Below are 26650 nucleotides of genomic sequence, written 5' to 3'. Positions count from 1 at the left end.
GAAGCAACATAGTCCTTTTTTTCATAGTCTCATAGCATGAAATGCAGCTGATCACTGTTTGTTTGGTGGAAACTTGTGTGGCTCTTGGCACAACCACAGACAAAAGAACAGTGGTGCTCAGTGTGTTACTTATGTTTGCCTTCATTCATATCCATTCATTCCTGCCTATCCATTATAACATGGGCAAAAGCTTTGTGGGGGGAATTGAATAGTACAATTTCTAACTAAGAATGAAGGCGCTGGATTTTAGTAATTTTAAGAAAGAAGTGCTGTTTTTTGACGTTATTAAGAAGTACCTTAGTGAAAACCAGGTTCTGCTGGGATCAGGAATTTAATGGCTTTGTGAGTTGAATGGCTGGCAGGCTGCTTGTGGAAAAGGTGTTTTGACTGTCTTTTATTAGGCTGTATTTCCCCAGAGCTTTAGGATGGATGTAGCATGAAAAGGTTTATCTTCATGACAAACTGAAAATCTAATATGGTGTTTCCTGAACAGATGTTAGAGAGAAATGGTCTGGTGTGGTCTCATAATCACAGTCTTGATGATTGTATGTTTCTTAGGTTATACTGTGGTTTAAATAGAGTGTTGGGATGAGCAGACCCTGTATTATGATAAATTTTGGCTGCAAGGCTCTTCCTCCCAGCTGGGATGGAAAAAGAGGGTAGATCTCACCCTGTTTTTTCCTTCCTTCTGAATTGCATTTTATTTTGCTTCAGACTTCCTATTATATATGATTTTTTCTTGAATATCACCGGTGCAGTTCTGTATTGTTTTCCACTCGTACAGTTTTGTGGTGCTTTCCAAATGCCTTTCCTCCTCCTCTCTCCCCTTCCCTGGATGAATCTTTCTGGGACAGCTCTACTGTGCTGTTTTAGTGAGTTATAAAGCTGCTGGGATGCTTGGGTGAGGGGAAATGAAAAGGACTAAGCAGTTTTGAGGATAATCAGTTAAAAAACTGGAATTAATATGAAACTACTGAAAGTAGACAGCTGTCTTATTTTGTTGGAATTTGCTTATCTTCAACAGATCAGCACAACTGTTTACATCCCTCATAAATACCATATTGAGAGATTACTGGTGAGTGGTTCTTGAGTTTACCCTTTGTTAAGGTAGCACTTCACCTAAGGAAACAACTTTGGATTTTGCCTTTAGGCCTTGGTAGCTCTGTAGGATCAAATGAGACCAAGAAACAGTGAAATAAAATTAGTAATGTCTTACTGTGTTTAGATGTTTCTCTTTCATTGCATCTGCACATGCTTGGGTATATTTTGGTGATAGACCTCTCCTCAGTATACTGAAAAGAGAAGTGAAGATAAAATTGCAATAAAATCTAAATGAGAAAAGGTTAGAGGCATTCTACATAATAATTAAATTAATAGAGGCAGCATCTGTTACCAGTCTAAGAAATCACAAATAGATGCTGAGTGGAAGAGAGATCCCTATGGTATGTGCTTTGTCCCTCAGCTGACAGGAGGGTGAAGTGCTGCAGGCTGCTGCTTCAAAGTCGCAGCTGGGAGGGGCAGTGTGGTCCCAGGGCTGCACTGGAAATTGTCCCTCTTCCTTTTCTTCCCTAGAAAAGAGTACTGAGACATCGTTGTGGGTTTTACTGTAGGTTTCCAAAACAGAGGTGTTGTTTCGAATCCTTTAAGAAGTGCTGCATGGTGAAAAATGAAAGTATGCCTAATTGTTATCTTCTGTATATGGGAATTCACTGTGTCCATCCTACCCTCCTGATCACATTCCTTGCTAGTCTCCATTTCAAGTAAATGGGTAAAAAATTTCTCCCGTATATCCCATATCTCTGTTCCATAGCATCTGCTTTCTTTGCCAGCCAGGATTGACCAAATGCTTTTACTTGTTTAATAAAGGGCTTCTGTGCTCTCCTGGGTGGTAGCTATAAAAATAAATTAAATAAATCCTATGGTATAAACTATATGAAATAGGCGTGCAGTTGCATTTCTGTTTTTCTCAGTAGGCTTATTCCACTGCCAGAATATAACTTGAATTTTTAATTCTGTTTTAAGTATGTGAAAAAGTTTCCTTTTGTTAGTTAGTTGTAGGTCAAAGCTTTATGCTGAAATGTTTCAGGCTGTTTATACAAAAGATTTTTTGCATTTTGAAGCACATTTTTGTCATGTATTTGTGATAAACAAAATGCAAAACATATGGGAAATCTGCCTTTTATTTATTCATTTTTGTAGTGGTTTTGACCACATTCAGAGTTTCATCACATTTCCTCAGCTCCAATAAAAATGTAAATCAGCTGTCTCCCTTTTCCAACTGGTATGCCCAGTGTGATCTTTTTAATAAGGTGTATACATCTGTAGGTTAAAAAGATGTTACAAATTGGACTTTTAGTTGTTCTTGGAAAGTCTTTCCAAAGTACTTCTCACAAGGAGCTTTTTTTGGTAAGGCTTTTTTAGGAAAGTTATCATGACATGCATTTGTAAAGTAAATTCCCTAATCTAGATTTTGATTTAAGCATTAAAATAGTAATTTAAAAGGACGACAAGACATATACCAATTAAAAAAAGAAAACAAACAAAAAAAATCCCACCAACCCCCTCCCCCCAACAGCCACTGAAATTTATCCATAGCGTTTGTTCACACAAGAAGTGTCTCTTACTATTAACTCATGTCAAGCTGAAAGAATAGCTGTTAGTTTTAACACCCAGCATGATATCCTCCCTTTAACTAAAGCATAAAATCTGATGACTTCTGCAAATATGCTTGTTTTAATAGTACTTCTCAAAACAGGGTCTCCATAATACATTTCTACATAATCCTGCTCGCTCTTTATGGAATTGAACACTCAAATATTTCTCTTGGTAGATGTCCTAACTAATGACAACTGCAGCAGGGCTGTAATTTGTGTATGTGAGCATGTATGTGCACTTGCCCCTATAATTGATGCCAGGCATTAAGAAAAGCTATCACCAATATTGAGAAATCGAACACCCTGCCATTAAATAATGCCAGAAATAAGTTTGCTCATAGAATATTAATGTGCACCCATTTTCCCATGGGCCTCATAAATATTCACTGATATAAAAATGACACAAATACATGGATTCTGTTTGCTTACACAAGATGGATGATTTTTATTTTAAGAGCCTTTATTAATTGTCTTGCTTTGGTGAGTGGTTTCTTTTTCTGTTTTGGTAGCTCAAAGGAGTTTAAATGCACATTCTGAGAGGAAGCTTTTTTCAGGGCATTTCAGTAAAGTCCAGGAACGCAAATTTTGAATTATTCTCAGTATCTGTTAGGAAAATGTAATTGTTAAAAACCATTTTATTTGCCTAAGCATGGGCAGCTTTCTGGGGGAAATTAGAACTGACAAATATGCTTTCCATAACATTCAACTTTGCTACATTATCCTGTGCCACCAAAACAGAAACATTTTTGGCAACATTTATGTTGACTCAGTTTCTGTCAGGGAAGTCGAGGGAGAACAGAGAGAACAATTTAAAACATTTTGTGAACCTGTGACGAGGTTCTTAAGACTCTTGAATAACAGCTTTAAGTGTTTATCTGAATTTGGTTTTTTGGGATGCTGTTAAATCGTCACCTGTGATACTGCTGGAATTGTGTCCATAAATTTGGAATTCTCCAGCATTCTTGTACCACCTTCTCTACAAGTCTTAGCACAGTTTTATATAATTTTTTGTCTGTTTTTCTCCCTTAGGGACAGAATTAAGATCAGACTTTCTTAGTTCCTAAATGCATACTTTTACCTCATGATCTTTGCTCTGGCTCATGAGATTTTCCCAGACAATTCTTATATTTTCTCTGCCTTTTTCAAAACCTATTCTGAGCACAGCCACAATCAGAAGAGGTCTCTAATTGTAAAGTCTGTTTCCTTTTGCTCTTCTCTCTCACTCCTATGCATATGTAGACTTGACAGAAGGTAGATACTGCTTTAAATGAGATCAGCTTTATGCAGCGCATGGATTTTCAGACTTCCTGACCAGTAATATAGATTACAGAATTATTTTAGAGCTCTGAACATTGCCTTTGGTAGGAAAAAAAATAAACCATGGCATATTTTGAGAGAAAATAAATGTTCAATTTTAAAACAGACTACCCACTGTTGAAAGCTCACTTGTAAAGCCTGGATAAGAATTTTTGGTGCATGTATGTCACTGCAGAGACATGGCATCTCTGTGTGTGCTTTGGAGGCACACAGAGAAGAGTTTATTTTACTGGCTATCTCTGAGCTAGCATGTCTGGAAAGCCCTTTCAACATTGTAATACTGTAACATCTTTGAAAGGGCAGGTAGAGCTTTTTTTTGCTGAGAATCTACACACAAAGTAGAATCCAGCAGACCACTATGCTCAGTTTCTAATAAGTTCTTTAAACCATCCATTTACCTAGCTGAAGTTAGTTTGCATGAATCTTTATTGGCTCAACCATTTATTGATTTCAGAGAAGCAAATGGTTTTGAACTAGGCAATTTCTGACATCACCCCATCTATAGTAAAAGTTGTACAGCAGACCAGACCTGTGGTACAGGTTTACAGGCAGAAGTTCAGTTTTTTTTAATGTAAAAATTGGACATTTATTCCTGCTGTTGCTTTCTCTGTTAGTGAGTTTATAATTGAGAATGGCTTATTTTCTTCTTCATGACTCCTTATCTTCTCCCAAAGCAGAAATTGGTTATTCTCGGATGGGATGGTTTGTCAGCTTAGAGGCACAGGGTCCCATTTTCCTAATGCTGTGTTTCTCAGATCACTTTCTATTGTCATGAGAGTATCTAGGTAGGATGATTGTCCTGAGCAGTAACCCTTGAGGATAAGCTAACTCATTCACAATCTTAACAACTGTCGTTTGTAATGGTTTTTCAATTATTTCAGTTTTCATTTGCCTTGGTATGTTGTCCTGGTGATGCTCTTGGTCCATTGCTCTTGGGTGCAGGCATGTTCATGAGGACAGGAGGGAATGCAGTTGGCTGAGGAGTGCTATGTGTTGGTTTTGGCAGAGGCTTCTTCTTGTAGACAGAAAGGGAAGATAAATTACCTGATAATAGGTTAATCTTTCCCTATATATCCAAGGCTCCTTGGATAGGAAATGTGGTCTAGGCATCCCAGCTTTCCCCAATATCCAAGGCTCCTTGGATAGGAAATGTGGTCTAGGCATCCCAGCTTTCGGATCAGATATCAACATTTTAATTTTTATTTCAAAGTATAGCTACATCACACTTAGAGTTAATTGACATAACCCCATTTCCAGTATGAAACCAAAAATAACAGAGACAGCAGAATTCAGAATATTTTTTAAATGAGATAAAGAAGAATACTAAGAAAATGGGGGAGTCAGTAAACTTATCTTCTGGGTGCATGTATTCTGCAGCAGAATTCATGGTACTATGGCACATCGGAAGCCATAGGGCTTTGCTGCAAAGAAAAAATGGATTTTACCCCAAAGCAGGGCCATTGCATCAGTTCTGGTATGCACTTATGTTCTCTTCTGGTGCTAGCACTGACACTCATAAGAATTTTACTAGTTTTAGCACTTGTACCCTTGGCAGCAAATTTTTGCTGGAAAGTATATATTGATCTGAGATTTCTGAAGTATATCAAATCAACAGAAATAAAGCAGTGCCCAGCTTAATTTGAGATTTTTTCCTATGTTACTTTTTGTCATTTAAAGGATTTGCAGTATCCTACTGTTTGCTGAGGTATTCTTTGAGAATGCTTCCTAACAGCTGTCAAGAGTCTGTAAAACACAAAATAGTTTGAATAAAGATTTATTCAAATTAGGAAAAATATATTGCATTCTTTATCCCTTCTAATTTAATTGGTTGCTTTCATCTTAAATTATATTCCTTGTTTAAGCTCATAAAAGTTTCAAGATCCGAAGTAATTTAGCCAGCTAAAATTGAACCATTCAAAAAGGACTACATTCAGACAATGGCATAGTTATATTGAACTGGGTTCACGATGGTTAAATGGATAATTGCAGTTGAAAGAACCATAGGCTGTAATAGACTGTGTTGCATCTTGTGCATTTGTCAATTCAGTCCCTCTTGGGAACCCAAAAATATCTGTAAAATGCAGCACAAGCCAAAGAATCTTAATGGGATATGTATCTTCTGTTTTACTTATAAATATTTTAGTCAGCATAGAGTTCATCCTTTAAAATACAGTTTGGCCATCCAAACTGTGATGTCAGTATAACAGGCAGGGAAATTGCCTTGCTTGATTAAACTGTGTAACAGCCAATATGTATTTTGATTATTATTATCAATTCTAGTAGCAAAAACTGAGCAGATTTCTCAAGTGAGCTGATGGATTATAAACAGTGGCTTGTCTTGGCAGTGGCTCATGTTTCAAAACAGCTCAGTGATGAGAGACATTAAAGACCTGATAATTGCTCAGATTTTACCAGTCCTTGTTGATACCATGGGTCCATTTCAAGAGCTGAAAACCTTGTACAGTAAGAGAAGCATGACTAGAAAGCAGAAAAAGCAGTGCAGTTGCAGCCAGGAGAATTTCAGCAGAGGCAAATATAGGTGTTTCTCACAAGTTAATGACCCATTTCTAAAGAACTTCATTTTGTAGTATGGTCAAATGTGAGAGGCAGAGCTTCCAGGAGTTGGTTGTGAGTCACTAGGATCTTTGATGGCTCTTAATTTACAGTAATTGTTTTTTGGCTGATTTGGCTTTTTTGTTGTTTGTTTTCTTGCACTATGATGTTCTTTGTTACAAGCTTGCCTTTACTTCCAACACCTATATATGCCGTGTATGCTGTTTTAATCTGCAAAAGACTTGACAAAAACTCATGGCTGTGCAAAGCCTTTATTAGTATTCATCTTTATCCTCAGTGTCTCACTGTGGAAAGAAACATGGCTTGACATCTGTGTTATTAAAGATCTAATGTATGCTGGTCAGTTCTCTGCATAGGTGACTGTACAGCTTGATTACACCTAATGATACTTGCTGAACTTCCTTTATTAGTTGGGGGTGGAAGGCGCTTGGGAATTGAAGGAGTTCAGAAGTTTCTTTAAAACTCTTCCTGTAGCAGACATGAAAATTTGATACCCATTTTGATAAAGTTATATTAATTGCAATACAACAAAGAATGTAAATGGCAAAGATGGAAAAAGAAATACTGAGTGTGATTTAGCAATAGACTTCCAAGAGAAATGAAGAAAAACAATCAGTGAAAAAGGATCCTCTGTTCAGAGGCAAAAGGTCTAGACAAATAGAAATGTCATTCTATTTATCCACGTTTCTGACATATTCCTAATTCATGAGAATGGTAGAAAGCTTTATTAACCATCTGTAATCACAAATCTTGCCTTTTTCCCAGTATTGGATATTTTGCAGTGCTTCGCTGGGATTCTGGATTTGAGGAAGAAAATACTTTATACTGTTTTGTCCTCTTATCACTAGAGATATGTTTGATGTAATAAAGTGTGGGAGCTATTTCATATATTCATTGGTCCTGGTTTGAAATGTAAACCCTAATTTATGCCTACTTCCATTTGGGTATATATTTTTTGCCAAGCTTGATTACACTGCAGACTGCACAACTTGGTGTTTAAATTTATGTCCTATTATCATTAGCAGTACTTTGGCAAGGAAACTACCTTTCTTTTTTTTATTTTTATAAAAATAAGCTAATATATCTGTTAAAGTTGATGTTCAGCTTGTATGTCTGAAACTTAGCTTGTGGTGTATTTTATGAAGTTTGAAATAATATTTATGCAAGTTATTCAAGTACTAGAAAAAAATGTGTAAATGACTGCCTAAATTTCTAAGCCTTCCCTCTGGAAATGTTGCAGATGTTATTTAATATACTCTATAAAAATCTCATGTATTTCTGTTTTTTTTTGACTTCAGGACAGAGAGAGAGAGTTTATATCTCTTGTTAACATTGAGGCAAAATGTTGGAATTTGGAGTTGTGAGTTTTTTAATGGGTTTTATGTTCCCATTGGATTATCTAATTTAATCTTTTGCAGTTAAATTTGTACAGAGAAAAGCAGTTTCCAGATGCACCAATTTCCCTCATACACTTAGATGTATTGGAGACTTCCTATAGAAAGACATTTTAGAACAGAGTGTAGTTCTAGTCCAGGATGACCTGTATTCGAGGGCAGGGCAAACATGGTATGTCTGTAAAGGCCAATGTAATATTCTCATGATTAAGAGAAGAAAAAATTAAATTTCTCGGTCATTGCATATAAAAAATTCCTGCTGAAGATTATATGCTTGCAATGTTCTTGCTATGAATTTCAAATATACACTTGGACTAGTTATTAGGAAGGCTGGACTTTAGTTAGGTGGTATTTGTCAGGTGTAATGGAATTTTGTCTTCTACTTTTTGATAAGTGTCATGATTTTAAGCCCTGAGAAGAAATTAATTCCATCCTAGTGAAAATGGGACAATATGGTATTCTGTAATGCCATTAATAGTGCTCTAGGAAAATTCAGATTTTAAAAGAAATTTTTAAGCTAGATTTTTTCTGTTTCCTGTTTTAATACGACTTGGCAAGGCTAAGCCTACTGTGCCTTTGGACAGATAGCAAAGATGATGAATAGCCCTAAAGTTTAGTTTTGTTTGAACAGCTGGAGAATTCCCTTTAATATGGACAGAAATATTTCTGACTAGAGTGATACTTATTTTCCAAAATAGGAAAGATGTCATTCTTCACTGGAGTGAAACATCAAATAAAACAGAATTTTGTAATCCTGGGTTAGTCTCCTGTTAGATGATAAGAGTATAAAAAAGCCAAAGTTTCCTCTGTACCACAGGAAAAAAAGTAAAGCTTTTCTGTTTTCTTGTGGATAATGTTAAACTCCATTCTTCTAAATTTGGGACATTAATGTTTCCCTACCCCAGCTTGGGGGGGAGTGTGATCTTTTATACCCTGTTACTCATTTCTAATTTACTTATAAGAGAGTGAGAAAAAAAGAGGAAATAATACTGTTTTCTTTCAGAGATTGTGAGACTGAGCATAGACTGACATTTTGAGGTAGATGTGCTGTGTTGTGCCAGAGGCACCAATCCCACAAAAAGCCATGCTGGTACCTGCTCGCAGTGCAGCACACCTGGGAGCTCCTGGGTTTTCCCTTACTTGGAAACCAAGATACAGGAATGAAAGCTGGTGTTCCCACCCTTAGAATTTTCTTCTAAAGTGTAGGGCCTTGGGTATGGAGTAATTTTTTTTTCCCTGAAGAATGTTAATCCTGCAGTCTTTTAATATTCTGATTTTTACTGCTATTACTTTCCTATTTTGCTTTTGATACCTGGTGATTGGATCATAAGAGAAAATTTGTCTGCAGTTCTAAATGTGCTCTTTTTTACCCTTAGGATTTTGTTTTCACGAGAAGAAATTTTATGCCCTCTCAGAAAGTAAAGATTAGTAAATAGAAATAATTTGTATTAAAAGATGTTTAAAAATGACACAGCCTTCATTGAGTGATGTTGCAGTTGTTAATTGGAGATTCATAATCTGTTACCTGCCTGCCTTAATTTTTACCTTTGTGTTTCTTTAACAGGGTGCTGCACTTTTGATGAGCCTCTGAGTTCCTGTGGCTACAGCCAGTCAGATGATGATGATCTCAACTGGGATCAGGTGAATGCGCCGGTGAAGCCGTCCTCAGGTCAAGGGATGCCATCGGGTTCGTCTTTATTTTGCTTTTTTTCTCTTCAACATTAGATTATGTGTTTGTCCAGTGCTTATTAGCAGTACTGTTCTTAAAATGCTGCTTCATCTTAGTCTAGTTAAGTTGAATACTCAGATTTTCCAGGTGATTTCTATGAGGGATATTTTGCAAGTCAAAGGTTTGGCTTTGTGGTGTGGGGAGTATAAAGGTTTGAAAGAAGAAATAGAAACTTGGTGTTGTTGGGGAAGGCCAAAAGAAAACAGAAGGGTGACATGAAAATTAATCTGAAGTAGTACTAGAAACAGGCAGACAGGGCTTAGTGAGAGAGAAAAGGAAGACAGACTTAGGTATTTTCATTGAAGGATATAATCATCAAAATCTCTTATAAAAAGATTGAGAGAGAAGAAGAGGTGAGTGAAAAAGCAAAGATATCCCAAAACAAAGGATCTCTCAGGATATTATGCTCACTGAATTTAAAAGGTAGTTGTGATACTATTATTTAATGTATTTTTGCACTGTATGGAGTTGGATCTTGTTCCGTAGCTTCACCCTGTGCATTCTGCTGAACTACAAACTCACTCTAGTAATAATAGTCATTGCCGTAGTAGTTCACCCACAGAAATATGTAAAATTTGGCCACTGGTTTTAAACTGTTCACTAGCCTAAAATTTACCAGTTGTTCTTTTTTCTAGTTTGTAGCCAGGCTTGTTAACACTTCCCCCCATGTACTGATCTCCATTTCCTGGGATATGATTGCCTACAGCCCAGCTCAGCATCTGCTTTGGCTTTTACAGACTAAGCCTCAAGTGACTCTTATCACCTTTTTTCAAAACCAAAAGACCACTAGATAAAATCGCTGGTTGTAGCATTGTGGGACTTCTGAATTAATCTCATAACTTAGTATAAATATATTCATAAAACTTAAAAGCATTGCAGATGAATGTCCCAGTATTTCACATCCCTTTCAATGAGGTCTTTAAAGGACCCATAATGTACTTAGGTGTTTATATAAAATCTTTTCCAAAGTTGTTCTCAAGAAAAGTGTTCCTCCCTCATTTTTGAGTGAGGGAGTTAGAAAATAGACAAAGTGAATCTTTAGAAGTGACAGTATGAACAAAACCTGAACATATGCCCTCATCATTACTGTAGCAATAAATATGCTGATGCATGATATGCACAATCAGCCTTAGATATCATTCACTTGTAAAAAAAAAGGCTTTCAGTGTATTTCACTCTAGATTTTCCAGTGTCACCCTGAGTTGTGGATGACATCTAAGGTTCATGGCTGAAGTACCTTTTACACTTTGTTTCCTCTGGCAAATGCTGGGGTTTTTTTGGTTTTTTTTTTTTCTTCCAAATTCAAGATAGATGTTCAGTTTATCTAAGTCCTGGCATTTGGATCATCATGCTAGATTGAGTTAATCAACCTAGATAAAGGATGTTCTTTCAAATTCCTTTTTAAACTGGCTTTCGCCCAGTGCTCTTGGCATGTACTGCTAAACATTTTCTGAACTATTTTATTAGTGCTTGATTGTTGCTCAAGTTGGAGACAACAGACACAGTTTATCAGCCATCTTGGCTTGTGGTACAAAATATGCATTCTTTTTTCAGTCACACCACTGGAATTCTTTTCCTATTCCAAATTTCATTCATTACTCTCCCCACTTGAATTTGTGAAAGCAATTGTTGGTATGTGATGTTCAGTCTTCTTGGCAGATAGAAGAGTTTTGAATCTGTGCTCTGTTCTCTGATGACCACAGGCTTGAAGATATTTTGTTGTTTTTTTTCCTCAGTGGCAGGATTCTAGACTAGGGACTGGCATGTCTATAGAGGGAAAATGATACATATAATTTTATTTATCAGATGTCATACAATTTGTTTCTTATTTGTCTTCTTGCATTTTTATCAGAAGTCAGAAATAATGTTCTGATGATCTAATAAAAATCTATTTAATTTGGTAACAAATTCTATTTACAGTTTAGGGAGTTTTATTTCTGCCCGTAAAGGAAGATGAATATTCTTTTGGAGCATTGGGTCAGAAGATGAACGAGTTGGTCTGAGGAGGGTTGAGGATATTGGTGCCTTGAAAGGTCAAAAATCCCTTTAAAAGGGAAAGAAATGATCATTTTTTGCAAATGAGAAGCACTGTGTCTAACGGCACGATTTAGTCAAGTGGTATCTAATTTTTCCTCATAATTTCATCTAGACAGTTTCTTCTTGTTCTTCTTCAAATCATCATCTTAATGATTTTAATTAGTTTTCAGTTAGCCTTAGCCAGAGGGTTATGTGATACACTTAAAAAATGATTTCAAGTAGTTTGTCAGCAGTTTCTGAGCTACATATTTAGGAAGAAATAACTTCAGATGATAATGAATAGAACATCTTAAATTAATGGTTTGTGGGGAATTCTTGGCTTGAAAGCAAAATGCTTTATGCAACAATGTTGTAATACTAGACTGAAACAAGAACTCTCAGTTCTGTACTCCCTTGTCAGAAGAAAAAATTAATGCACATAACATTCCTAATTTCAGGCAACATGCTCTAGTGAGTGAGTTGATGTCGATATATAATTCTTTTATAATTTCGTAGCAGTCAGGGGGAAGCACACAAGTTACGGCTTTTGATTTCTTTTCATCCACGTGAGAGTGTTGAGAGCATAGCTGCACTTCAGATAGATAAATACTTTGGCTTGATATGTTATTTCAGTGGGACAAAATCTCATCTAATATTTATGCATATGTGTGCATGCTTTAATGTACACACAGTTTGCATGTTTGTGAATATTTGAGATCTTGTTTTAGATGAAAACTACTAAACTGCATCAAAGGTAATAATGAAAAAATCCCAGGAGTGTTTCTTACAGTGAGCTTCAACCTCTGCTGGATTGTTACAGTAGGGTGCTAGTGTTCTAATTTCTTTGATAAATATGAGCATGGCTTTTAATCAGTCAGTATTAGTCTGAAATTGTGTTAAATAGACCCAAAAAGTAAGGAGATGTATGAATTTCTTTATAGATTCAAATGAATTAAATGAATGTTGTTAATCCACTGCTCTTGTGTTTTAAGTGTCCTGTGAGTCAGATGGAGTAAATGCTGTTTGGAAGATTAGCTCTTCCCATTTCTCAGCCTGTCTTCTCCTTGTCCTTCTGTTCCAAAAATGTGTGCTTAAAATAGTGTTCACAGCTGTAATTACAGAAACACTTAGTCATTATTAATGCCATCTTGCATTATCCTGTGGAACAGTTACAGCAGTTTGATATTAATGTGTTTATGTAATACAGATTTACAATAACAGCTAACTGTGAGCCCTCTGGTTGTAGCCCTATAAAAATGTCTTCAGAAGAATATGCCCAAACAATAGATTACTCTATTGGCAAGGTGTGAGCTGCAGAAGTGGCCTCTGTGAGAAGAGGTCAGGGATGCCCCGTGTTGGACGCATCTGGGCACAGCCACTGGACCTACCACTGGACAAAGCTGAGCTCCTGGTGCACCTCTGGGATAGAATGTTTAGGAAAGGGTGGAAGCCACTGGGCAGCAGCTGTCAGAGAGAGAAGTGTGAATATGTGTGAGAAACAGCCCTGCAGACATCCAGATCCGTGCCAAAGGAGGAGGAGGAGCTGCTCCAGGCAGTGAAGCTGAGTCTCCCCTGCAGCCCATGGTGAGGCAGCTGTGCCCCTGCAGCCCACGGGGTCCATGGTGGAGCGGAGATGCACCTGCAGCCTGTGCATGACCCCACACCAAGAAAAGGTGGAGATTTCCTGAATGAAGCTGCAGCCCATGCAGAGGAGTCCACACAGGGGCAAATTTTATCACAGGACCTGTGGCCTGGGGGTCACTGGAGCAGGATGTTTCTGAAGGACTGTGTCCCATGGAAAGAGGTTGTTTTGGGGTTTTTTTGAGATACTTGAGTACGTTATGTTAGTTCAGATACTGCTACAGTAAGTCATCACTGACAGTGATGCAATTAGAATTTTACTTATTATCTAAGAAATGGAAATATTGTCAGGAGTCTTCTGTGATTTGTCATTTCCTGGATATAATTTCTGTTCGTGTCCGTGTATTTTTTTATGAAACACTATGTTCAGTTGTGTAGAATCTTTCTATGGTGTGTACCAGTTACAGCTGATTTCTAAAGGACAGTAGTATCATTTTTATTTGATGCAGTGGTTGGTTTGATATCTCTGAGGGGATGTCACTGCATTTGCAACAAGTCACTGGCATCAGCCTTTCATTCATTTTAAAACAGTTCAAACCCAAATGTAAATCAAATCTTCACAGGCTGCCATTCACTGTGTTGAAAGGATGCTTCCTGTAATGAAGCTTTCTATGTTTAATACAGTACTGGTCAGAGCCAGGATGAGAATTCTGTTTGTGCTGTTTGAGGTCATAACATATGATTTTCATGGCTATATGTGATATTTTGAATGGCCTACTATGCTTATTTGTATTCTGAATATGTACTGTTACTTAATGCCTATGCAGTGTCTGCAGAAAATGCTTATAATGCTTATTGTTTAAAATGGCCTCTTGATACCTAGTAACCAGACATGCAGAGCTAGCATATATTCTATAAACAAGGCAGTGATTCAGAGGAGTATTTATTATTATGGAATGTGAAGTAGTTGTGTGAAAAATGTACATTGTGGTTTAATTGTGCATAGAAGAGTTGTGATCCATTTTAAAAGACAGATAAAGTGATCAGTCTGCAAGTGTGAGTTCAAGCCAACTGCAATGTTTTATCATGTAAAATTATCGTTCTTTGATATTGTACTTTATCATTAAGCACATTTTAGCACTGCATTGCATTTGTGTTGTATAGTAGCAGGGATACTTCTGTTTGCATTCATATTGAAAAAAATGAAACACATTTCTTACTCAGTCCTATTTCCCCCATATTACTTTAAATAGCTGCATTTTTAATTCATTTGAATGCTATCTAGGGATAATATAAAGTACTATCAAGGTGTGGGAGTTGCAGCTTGCTCACTATGTTAAAGTTAAATTTTTTCATAGAATTTTCTAGACCTGGAACAGCAGCATGTTATTTTATTGCACACCCAGGTAATAGCTGTAGCCATTAAGGACATGCCTTTTGGCAAGCAGCTTCAGCTTCCAATTAACTGTGCAAGTTAACACCAGTTGCTGCTAATACAGAGCACCATGGAGGTCACACAGAGCAAACCACCTGAGCAGGGAGCCAGAGCAGCTCTGTGCTGCCATGGCTACCGTGCCAGCACTGGAGGGGTTGGTTACTTTAAAAACACACCTAAAGACTTACTGAGTGGTGTGCTTATAACAGGTCTGCTCAACAACAAGATGCCACCAGCTATGTCTGAGGTATTGCTTATTGTATAGATCATTCTTGTAACTTCTGATCTGACTTAGAGATTTCAGCACCTGGCACAAATTCTGGGTTTGTTACAAATATTGAGCATCTATCATTCTTGCAAGGGGAAGTAGATTAATCAGCATCAGAATCCCTCTTTTTTAATCACTGATGGACAATGTTCCTAGGTTGCTTAGTAGGTGAAGTAGGCAAATTATTATAGTGTATTTTGCCTGCATGCCTAAGCTTTCAGAAAATTAGTGCTAGTGTTATATTTCACCCTTTGTTGTATATGTTCTCATATATGACTTTTAGTTTGTACATTTTAGAGCAAATGATTTTGTCTATGAACAGTGTAATTTATGAAGTAATAATACCTAACGTAGATGTCTGATTTGCAGATTTTCATTTGAAGTAACATGCTTTCTGTAGTGTTCATATCTGTAACTTCAGGACAGCAGTTTTCTTGTTTTCTTATGCATTCCATCAGCCATCTCATATTTGAGTGCAAAATTGCAGAACATACTCCAAGTCACGGAAGTAAGCGGGAGACACTAGATTAAAAGCACCAGTAGCTGATAAAGATTTGTTCAAGATGTTTGACTGAAATAGGATGATATAATAAATTATAGCACTTTTTTAATGTTTGAGGAACTATCCTCTTCTGTAGAAGACAGAAATTGCACGAAAGATCTGGGAAGTCACTTCTCGTTAAACCAGAGTATTCTCAAAGCAACCTGGAAGATAAAGTTGACTGCTGAGGGTAATTCTGAGTAGCACCATGTAGTGCCACAGAGTGCTAAGCAAGTCCTCTAACCTAATTCATTTACCTTGCTGTGATTACATGTTTCCTGCTGAGATTATATCTAACATCTGCCATCATATATGCTGACAAGCAGCTAACATAATAAGCTACACATTGGAGCTGGGTTTGAAATGGATTTCTTGATAGCAAAAACTTTTGAGATAAGAAAGTTCTTTTTTGTTACACATCAGAAACTCAGTCTCCCTCCCCGTCTTCCACCCATAGTGCCAGACACTATCCTGCTGGTTAAGTGCATCAGAATCTAAATTTAAAATAGAAGCACTCTGAATAACTGGTGGTTTTTTTGTGTGCTTGTTTTTCCTTCCTAGACTCCTCATGATGAGTTCATTCAGATGAAGTAGGAGTATTCCAACAGGAGAGAGGAAGTTAAAGTAAGAGAATCCCAACAGGAGAGAGACTAAGTGCTCATGTTGTAAAGTCTGTAAAAACATACTTTTTTAGAATACTTTGGGGTGAACTGCCATTTTTGAAGTGGAATATTGTCTGGAAAAGAAGAATGAGGTTACTTCTGGTAAGGGCTCTTGGTTCAAAAAAGACCACACAGAGAATTAATTCTCTTTTCCTGGGTATGTGCCCAAGACATGCAAATGAACCTCAGGACACTTTAATCTAGGTAGTTTGAGACTGGGGTAGTAGCAAGTAGTTTGAGACTGGGGTAGTAGCAAGTAGCACGTGCTTCAGTCTAGGGTTCCCTAGGGACTCACTCTGTGCTTGAAGGCATGTTACTGCACCCTGCCACGGTGTCCGACTGAAACCACTGCAGTTTCTGCTCCACTTTTAGCAGACTTGTAAAAAGTACCAATACAATTTTTGTGCTTGTTTGCCTGGCTGTTTTCTTCTGTTGAGGAATGAAAATACTTTACCAGTTTGAGCAAAGCTGTGGCCAGTAAAAATCCCATGAATAAACAGCAAGTCTGAAAATGCTCCTGTAGGAGCTGCACTCTCTGCATTGCAGGATCAAGAGAAAGGAGAATAATCAGAATAGTTCTAAATAAGCTTTTTCTTGTTTAGTAATTAATCTACTGGAAAAAAAGCCTCTTAATTTCTTGCAGTCTTCAGGGCTTTTCTTTCAGTCTCATGCTTATCCCATTAGATTTCTTCTCATCCATCCTGCCCTTTAGAAACTAATAAAGAGTGGATCAAAACCTTTCCTTGCATCTGCAAGCTTTAAAGGGTGGAACGTGACTGCCTCCATTTCAGGGCCTAAGTCAGTTGTTACCCAAGTTAGTAGTTTATCTTTTAAAACAGTTCTTCATAGGCATAGTGAAAATGTCTGTCCAGTGTCTCCAGTGAGCTGGAGACAGACTCCATGACTCCTGGGAGAGTAAATGTTACAAATTTTTAGGGATTTTAAAAAATAATTTAAAAAAATTTAGAAATGTAAGAGGAATTTCTTGTTTCACTTAGATTTATGGGAGATTTTTCATACCCTTTGACAGCACTTAATTTGTTGGCAGGCATTGAAACTGATAGCGTGTTGTTAGCAGGTCTAGTTGTGACTAATAGGAGGGGCCAAAAGGTCACTGATTGAGACAGAAGTTGTTAAATGCTGCATGTGGCTCCAAGTGCTCCCAGATGTCTACACTTCTGCTCCCAAGTTGAGGAAAGTCATTTGGGAGTTTGTCATATGGGAAATGTGGCAGCAGAGATACGTTGGTGCAGAATGGATGGATTGGTTTTTATTTTATAGGTAAGTCTTCTGCTATCTGAAGCTATTTGATTTCCTAGAATTTCAGACAAAGTCTGAAATTTGCAGAACTCAAGAGCCAGGGAAGAAGCAATTACATGAACTTCATGAACTGAATTAAAGAGCTCGGTACTTTTTTTCTCAGTGTTAAAGTAATATACTTACTTCCCTCACCAGCTGACATAATGCTTTTTCTATCTTGAAGTCACATTTCCAATCAACTGCTTTTCAGTAGCACAAAGAAAAAAAAAAAAAAGCTGTCTGGACCTCATTGAAAATGTAATGATGTACACAGTCATTTAATGAGAAAGCAGGTGCAGGTAATTATCCAAGTCATAATGTTGCAGCAGCTAATAACATCAAATATTTGTGATAATTGCAAGCAATTGATCACAGTTCTGTGCTTCTCATGTGTAACAGATTAAAAACACTTTTCAATACACATGTATTCGTGTTAGAACATGGAAGCCACAGATGTACTTTTCTCACCAGTAGATCCATGTTCAAGTATGTCTGCTTAAATTTTTACCATTTCACTTTTCCCCATGACTTAGAGGAGAGGAACATCCTTCTGCCAAATTTGAGTTCCTATTCCCCCATACTCTTACACTCTTTACCTGTTGTAGATGTCACAGTCAACTCTTGTGTCATTCTGGTTTCTGCTGGAGCACCATGTGAGTCCCAGTGTCCTGCAGGGGGGGTCTCCTAGTATCTGATGCATGTGCAGCTCAGGTGTTGTTCTTCTCAGCATGGCTCTCTCCTGCAGTTACACAAGAAATAGATCAAAGACACAGTTACAATGGGATGATCCTTAATGTATTCCCTTACTTGTATGTTGAGAGCTACAAAAGAAAGGTAGGGAATGGAAATTTGCTAGGGGCAAATTTCTTTTATGCCAGGCCTGTGTGATAAGACCACTGCTCAAAGGAGTTCAGAGATGCTTCTTTCTGAGGCTTTTTTACATTCATAGCTTAAAGGTGCAAGGAAATGATGAGGAACCTAAGTTGGTCATAGCCCTCTTTCTGCACATTTAGAAATGAATCTGTAGAAGAGAAATTTACCTTTGTCAGGCATTTCAGAAGGCTCTGGGAGGAAAATAGAAAGTGAAGAGAAGCAGGTCCGTGGTTCAATCTTTTATGTGTAAAGTATTTTAGCAGTTTTCAGTTAGTAGGGAATCAAAGGCAATTACTGTTTGAGTGGCAGCACATACACAGTGGTTCTCACACCTTAGGAAAGGGCTGATTAAAAGGGTGGTGTCATGATTTCTTACAGGTGGTGTCCCAAGAAGGAACTGAAAGAGAGCACAGGCTTTCAGAGGAATATTCTGGGCTTTATCTTGTCTTTATCCCAGATAAGGAAGGGTGCTTCTATAGGAGCTGGTAGAGAACCTGAGGAATGGGATATAAAACTTGATGCTTTTCTCAGCATTTCCTTTTGAGGTTCCTTAATAAGCAGCTGCACATTAAATGAAACACCTTTGGAAGATACAGGATGATAATTGATGAGGGTCCTGTTCTGGAGAGATCAGCTGGATATTGTGTACCTGCTCTTGAGCTAGTGCCTCTGGGAACTGATTAGTCTAAAAAGCATTAGGCAGGACAAAGTGAAGATGTTACCTGTGTTTTGGAAGCTCAGTGTGTAGCAGCTATAGAAATGATTATGTGTCAGAAACAAAGAAGTTGTCATATTCTGGATTAGACTTGATCAGCAACAGCATCAGGTTCCTTCATGAGAGTACAATGTGCTATGCAAAATTTAAGGCGGCCCATAGCTTCCAATTTTACAGTGGAATAAATGGATATACCATGTATAAAAAGATGTGTTACATCTTTCAGCAATCACATTTAGGTGTTACGTGTGCTATGGTGTTCTTGCCATGTTTAATTTTAGTGTGAGGTACATTTGTGAAGGCAGAAAGTTGTTTGGAGAAATTTCAATTCAGGCATTTTACTTGCTTGGCTGGCAAAATGGAAGCAGCTTTATGTGTGCATGGCAGATTTTTTCACTGCTTTTTAGTATAGCAGTAATAACAATTGTATAATTAGTAAGAATTTAATTATTATTTTAGGTACAGCAACGAAAAGCTATATTTTGCCAGGATATATTGTAGCGCCTCTTGAATTTAAATTATCTATGTTTTAGTGTGTCTACATCCAGTTGTATGTTTAAGTTAAAATAAAGCATTTAAACAGGTAATTTTAACTTCTGTGCTAGTCTGTAAAGAAGCGAAGTTAAATAAAAAAAAGAAAAAAGAAAAAGCCATTGGAGTGTGCACCTTGGATAGATGAAGTCAATTAATAGTATTTCTACATGTAAAAGCCAGATTTATATTAGGCATAGTCTTCACCACTGCACAGCACCAGCAGGATATCAGTATTTCTCTAAAGGTAGACATCTATGTTAATTAACTTGGTCCAATCTCCCCTGCAGTTTCATCATTCTTATCTCTTCTTCAAGCCTGAATGTATTGAAAATGTCTCCAACTCTGAGCTGACATTCTCTATAGTATTATGGTTCAGACTAAATGCATCCCTTTCTACCAAGTTATTCTCCTTTAGAGATATGGTGGAGGTCAGCTTTGCGCAACTGCAGTGATGCTCTGACTCAATAGCAAGTGGGTCATAAAGAAATCGCCATAAAAATGTTTTACTCCTGGAATCTGAAATCTACAATTGTTATGAGATACTGAAAGATATTTAGCAAAGCACATGTGAAATCATCCTGACAGAAATAAAAAGTTTTGTGGGTTTCTTTCCAATTAATGAATTTGCCTTTAAAGTTCCCGAGAAGAGCTCCTCTGAGATCTTTATTAACCCATATTGCTGTCATTCAAATGAAAATACTCCTTTGGAAAAGCTACTAACACTGCTTTGCCACCTGTAATATGGAAATAAAAATGTGTAATGCAGCGATGCCGCTATTTATCTTTTGTATTTGTCAAATAAGGCCTATGCTATGTAATATAGCATAAAGAGTATAGAAGATCCTTTAGTATAATCTCAGCTTGCTTAATTTCTTTCACTGGTGAATCTTCTTCATATTGAAAGGAAAAGCATCTGAAAACATGTAACCTGAGGCCACTATTTTGTGTGTTAATAGGTAGCCTGCTTTATTGATGGTGTGAAAGCAAATTTATTTTGCCTTTTAAGAATCTTTCAATATTGTTCTAAGGCTGAAGCCTAACAGAAGCTCTAATTTTCGTACTATGGTTGCTAAGTGAGAGATTTTTGTAGTAGAAGCAAACTTTAATTGCCAAAACACTCAGTTTTATTACTTTGAGATTCTGGAGTTTTGTTACTTCAAGATTCTTTTCTTGTTCTATTCTGTACAGTTCATGTGCCATTCTCCCTTCCTGGGAGAATATATTTATTTACAAGAATTTTATTCTCTCATCCTTTTGTTTTAATCTCAGTGTGTGCATGAGATTTCTGTGTTCATAATGCCTCTCTAAATTGTGCTGAATCCTCTAGCCACACACAGACTTTACATTTTACATCAGCTGTCCTGTTTGCTTATTTCTCTCTTTGCCAAATTTCTCTCTTTGCCACCTCTAACTCTCGGTGCTTTTTCTAAGCATAGTTATTTTTCACAGATTCATTTCCTAGAAAAAGCTTTGTTGGTGTACTGCATTTAAACATATCAATGATGCAAAGTCTAGGGAAGCACAGACTATTAAATTCCCTAAAGGATTCTGGGATATCTTTTTACCTAATAGTTCCCAGAGCTTTGCTTTGCCTATTAAAATGTGCTCCTTTATGTTCTTCCTCATTTGAAGAAAATTTGATGGAACACTTGAAGATAGGTCTAGAAAAGCACACACATTAATATTTATGGCTGTGTGTGTTTCGACTCCAGAAGGGCTGACTAGCAACTGGATATAACCATGTTGATTTTCAATACATCTGCTGAGCCACAGGATATTCTGAGCAAGGTGCTTGCATTTACTTTGAAACTAACACATGAAGAGATTCGGTTTCACTTGGCTTCTGCATGCACAGGTGCATTACTTATATTCAAGATAAGTGGAATTAGCCTGCTTTTTTCCAAGGCATTCCTCAATACTTCAATACCTAATGTGAAACTTCATACCACCTGTCCCTTCCATGTCAAGATGAAACTGTGAAAAAGCATGTCTTTAGAAACTGATAAAAGTTTTCTGCCGTTTTTTGGTTGCTAATTAAGTGCAAATAGCAGATAGCACCAAGTTTTGCCCTCATTTGATATTCTTTGTCTGCAGTTCTATAGTTGGTAGTACATGACATGTTAATTATAGCATGGTAATTAAAAATTTAGTTACTCTTTTCCTTTGTTCAGTACATTCTTTGTTATGGTGTCAAAAAGTATTTTGCCTCGAATATTTTTATAGTCTTTTACAAGAGATGTATCTCATCACTGGAAATGGAATTTCTAAGTAAATTTTATTTCTTTTTAACAGAAATGTTTTATTATAAGAGACCACACTTCCTTATGGAAGCTATGATGACAGCATCCTTAAAATTTAGACAAGATATTAATTGTTAGTAATGACTAAAGAAGCCAAAATTGTGTCCAATGTGGCCTTAAGCAGAATTCCAGTTAATCATGTCCATTACTGCCACAGACTTCACCTGAATCTTATTTTCTTATGCTAGGCTAGATATATCCAAATGCTCACAACTAAATTATGCTGCACTGTACTTTGGGAGTATAAGTTCATCATTCTAAATAATGATGAACTTTTATGCAGAGTACATGATAAAATGATTTTTCTGTCTCATTCTTTCCTCTCCTGCTCTCTTACTGCTCATCCCTCTGTCTTCACGTCCTTTTTCAGGAATAACAAATGTGAGGGAATAGAATGTAAGAGAATAGAGATAGTGCAGGAGGCAGTCTCACTCCTGAGGAGTTGCAGCTGTGCTAATTACCAGAGATTAGGAATAGGCCTGCCCTTAACAGGCCACAGCTGTGTCCAATAAGTGTGAGTGCTATAAAAGAGTGGGCTAGCTCCTTGAGAAGGCAGCTGGAGTTTGTTGGCTGTGCTGTGAGGAAGAAGGAATCAGTGCTGTGAGGTGGTACCTGTGAGAAATCACCAAGAAGGTATGGAACTTTTAGGATAAGATGCCAACAAACAAAGATAGAGTAGCTTCTGCTGTATAGTTGTGTTACCTTAATTTGGGGGATTATAGTTAAAGCTCTTTTACATTACAGAAATATAGTTTTACTTTGTAATTCTACATAGTTTGTGTTTTTACTTTGAGTCTCCAATGGGAATACATTTTGTATTTTATTTAAGTTCCTTTGGGTGAATGATTTTTTTTTTTGTTCATTTGTTTTTTGTTTCTTTACAATGAAAGACACTGCATATCTTAATATTCTGTGTTTTCAAACAGCAGCACTTTTCAAACATATGTATTACTTCTGGTCAGTGAGAGTGGAATACTAAGCTTCTTTAAGAAAAACCCAACCAAAAAGCCCTAACACCCCCTTGGTCCCAAACTCCTGTAAACCAAACCTGGCCTTTGAAACAATAAACTAACTACTTTCATACTAACAATTGCATAATGATACTGGTGTACAAACTATAGAGCAGTTATTAAATGGTACCGCACATACAGCTAAAGGGAAAAATTCAAGGCAGTAAAGTTGTGTGGTCCACATGGCTGGGAGTGTTAACTTTTCTGCCTCTATAAAACTTTTTTTTTTTTTTTTTTTTTTTTGACTTCTGGAGGACAAAGACTAACATGGCTTCTAGATTGTCTTAGAACACTGTCCTTTAGGGTTAGTAGCCACTATCTCCCCAAGGTTTCTTTTGTTTTGGGCACAGGCAAGATGCCAGCTGCTGGAATAGGCTGACATCAGATCTAGCCTGGTATTGCTGCAGTTGAGGTTCCTGCAGTTCCCCTCTGTATTTTGCAGTATTTCTCAATAGAGTCAAGAGAGGAACTGAGGTGTTGCTCAGTCTTAGTGCTGGAAGGTATGTTCTTCTTGGAGTTCTAGTCTTTTTTCTTTAGCCACATCATACTATAAAGCACCACTTTGTTTAAGGATGCAGGAAACTGAAAGCTGTTTTTAAGTGTAGGAAATTAGTCAGAAGGAAGTCAAGGGAGTACACATATTGGGTAAAATATCTGGGGGAAAGAGCAAATAAAATATATAGCTGGAAAAGGATGCTTAGAAATACCAAAAGAACATACATACTTTTCTGGTCTTGTGGTAGGTACTGTCTGTCAGCAGTCATCCTTGAAGTCTAGTTCAAGACACCATCCAGTTAATAAATGTTGTCTAGTCTTGTGATGGGAGTCAGAAGAATCTGTGCTGGAAGCAGACAAAGATCATGTTGTGGTCTGAGTGGGCAAGTCTGTAAATCATGCTGTGTGGTAAGCAAAACTGGTAGCTGCTGGAACAGAATTTAGAAGGCAGGGGATGTTTCAAAAATAAAATATCCAATAAGATGTTGGAAGAGTGTTTATGTTAACATTCATTCAAGTCTAATGCATACTGAAACTCTGAGAAGTTCTTTGGGGTGTTTTCTGGTATTTTCTTTTTATATTAAAGGAATATAAAGTTGAAATGAGGCTTTCTGGTTTATGTCAAATTAATCTACCTTTCTTCATTTTGAAATGGAGTGAAATAGCTCCTGCTTTTAGAAGCCGTTCACGATTATGCTAAGCATTCACCTTATTTTCATGTACTTTAAGATCATCCTTTGAAAGAAATGTGATAGGTAGGTCATACTGCTTTTACTTTGTCTTGGTGGTAGACCCTATCAGTTCATCCCTGTCAGTTTTCCTGGTCTGTTATTAGCATGAGATCTGTGAGTGCTGCAATTTTTTTCCCCTAACTTAGATAAAGGATCAGCATTATCAGGGTAGGGATAGATTTCTTGCATAAGTTTACTCACTGAAATTAATGAAATGCCTCTATCCATGACGCTGCAAACATTAAAATGTGATAGAAATGTTTAGCTTTGCTGTAAGTGCTTTTGCAGAAGACCTGAAGCAATAGCTCTTTGTTTCAGTAAGTGCTATCTCACATAACAGACATGATTTGTTAAATATCAGTGTTGCTTAGGATTTCAGTTTTTTACTAAGGTTTGTACAACTGGAGAGGAAATACAGGCATTATAATTATTTCCTGTGGATTAGCTAAGATGAAGCCTAGTTTTCAGGCAGTAGTTTCCCACATATTAACCTTAAACTACACCTTCCTACCTCTGTTAGGGAGCAGCAAGGGCTGGCCTTGGCTGTGCCCTCACTGATGGGGCACAGGTCCACAGCATCTAAATGCAGGCAGCAGGAACAGGAATAATGCTGTGCTAGTGGAATCCAGGGGGAAGTCCCAGGTCCAACTTAGAGGCCTGGGGCAGAGACCAAAGGCCAGAGAGCCTCAGACAGGCACACACCTGCAGCATTGTCAGGGCAGGGAATGATGCTGAAACAAGGGTAAGGGGTGGTAGGGTACAGGGTGGAACAGTAGGGCCTGGGAGTGCCTTTGGGGATCCAATACCACCACATCACACATCTCCAGCTGTAAAAAAAAATAAAAACCAGTTGTCCTGGGTTGACTGTATGATGCTTTTATCCTCAATTGTCTGTTCTGTTTATGCTGTATAATAAGTTTTGCACCTTTAAGACTTGTTCCAAGAGTGAAGGGGGAAGAAGCAGCGCGCAGTTTGTTTTCAGACACTGCACTTGCTGCTCCACATTCCTGCTCCTGACTGTGTTGTGTGCAGATGGACAGACAGCATGACAGAGCTCTCCTTTGGCTTAGTCAGTTTTAGCTAGCTGAGGCAGAGAAGTTCCCTGGACTGTGGTTTTTTTCCTTTTCTTTGGAGCTGTTTAAACCTACTCTGGACTGAACACCAGCAGCTCGCACCTGTGGCCCACAGGGCCGGGCCTGGGCTGTGGCATTTCCAGCGCCAGAGGGACTGATAAGAGACTGAGCGAGCTGAGCTGCAACCTGGGGAGGGGACTCTCTGAGCTTGTCATCTCTCTTTGGAGCAGTAAGAGGTTTTATTGGTTAATATTGTTTAGGTTTTATTGTGTAATAAGCAGTTTTTTACACTTTTTCTCCAAGGAGGTATTTTTCCTGAACCGGTTGGGGAGAGGGGCCAATTCAATCTGCTTTTCTAGTGGAACCCCTTTGGGGGTTCTCTCCTAAATTTGCCCTGAACCAGGATGCCAACAACAGAGAAAGCATCATTTGTGTCCTTAATTTGGTTTATTTTGCAACCTCATAGGACAGAAGCAAGCAGGCACAGTATAAATGTGTGAGTTGCTTTCAGTAGCAGTATGGCTGTGTAGGGCTCAAAGAGCAATTTTGGCTACAGAGATAGGCCTTGAAATACTTCATAGTAGCTTCTGCATGTCTGGCTGATGTGGAAGAGATTGGGTATCCATAATAGTTCAGACAGTTTTTGCCCATTTAGAAAAACAGTATCCTTACCTTCTCTAGGTAAAAAAATTTATTGAGGTCAAAAGGTTATTGAAGGTTATGCATTTAAGAAATGTCTCCTGAGAAAAGACCTTTGCTTTCTTCTGTCAGCGAGATTTTTTTCAGTTTGTTTAGCAAAACTGAAAAATAGTTTATTCCTGTTTCAATTAAAACAAGGGGGGGAAAAAAGCCCAGAAGGTATTAGTAACAGGCTCTTTCCTATGAGTCAACCAATCCAAGTGTATTCCCTTACTGAAAGTTGATGACCTTGGTATCTTTTATGGCTGCTAATGCCAAATATTGCTTATTACTTTGTAGTAAACAGTCTTTCTGTGCTGCTTCTGGTAGTAATAATGAAATAGTAAAACACATAGAACAGCTTCAATGGCCTTGGTTTCAACATACCTGTCAAATAAATAACAGTACATTTTCTACATTTCTACATTTTCATTTGGACTCAATACTACTTAGGGAGTATGTTTCTGCTTTTCAGGAACCAAGAAAATTAATGGAGGACGTAGGAACCATGACTAAAAAATTGCTGTTTGTTTTACTTTTTGCATCCACAAATGTGACATACAGAGTTCATTTTGTTCCAATGTCCACATTTCTGTTTCAGTTCTGTGTGAACTGACAGTTGCAGTCCTTGTTTCTTGCCTGTCTTCTTGCATAGTAAAGTAGAAGCTTGTAAATAGGAAAAACAGGGCAAGGATTGAGAAAAGTGACATTGATGACTATTTGGGAGAATCATTTATCATGCAAGATAACTGCAAACAGCACGTAGTATGG

General features: G+C 37.5%; 1 protein-coding gene across 5 annotated transcripts in view; it reads left to right on the top strand.

The window, feature by feature from the left end:
- PTPRM (protein tyrosine phosphatase receptor type M) overlaps positions 1-26650 on the top strand; it is a 441653-nt gene that overhangs the window by 90752 nt on the left and 324251 nt on the right. For all 5 annotated transcript variants that reach the window (XM_054515015.1, XM_054515010.1, XM_036405775.2 and 2 more), the window contains exon 2: positions 9504-9626. In XM_054515015.1, coding sequence (XP_054370990.1) covers positions 9504-9626 — 123 coding nt within the window. The remainder of the gene's footprint in view (positions 1-9503; positions 9627-26650) is intronic.

Source organism: Molothrus ater, chromosome 1 (genome assembly GCF_012460135.2).
Source record: "Molothrus ater isolate BHLD 08-10-18 breed brown headed cowbird chromosome 1, BPBGC_Mater_1.1, whole genome shotgun sequence".
Lineage (NCBI taxonomy): Eukaryota > Metazoa > Chordata > Aves > Passeriformes > Icteridae > Molothrus > Molothrus ater.
Note: the sequence above shows the minus strand (reverse complement) of the source record. Positions and strands in the feature narration are given on the sequence as shown.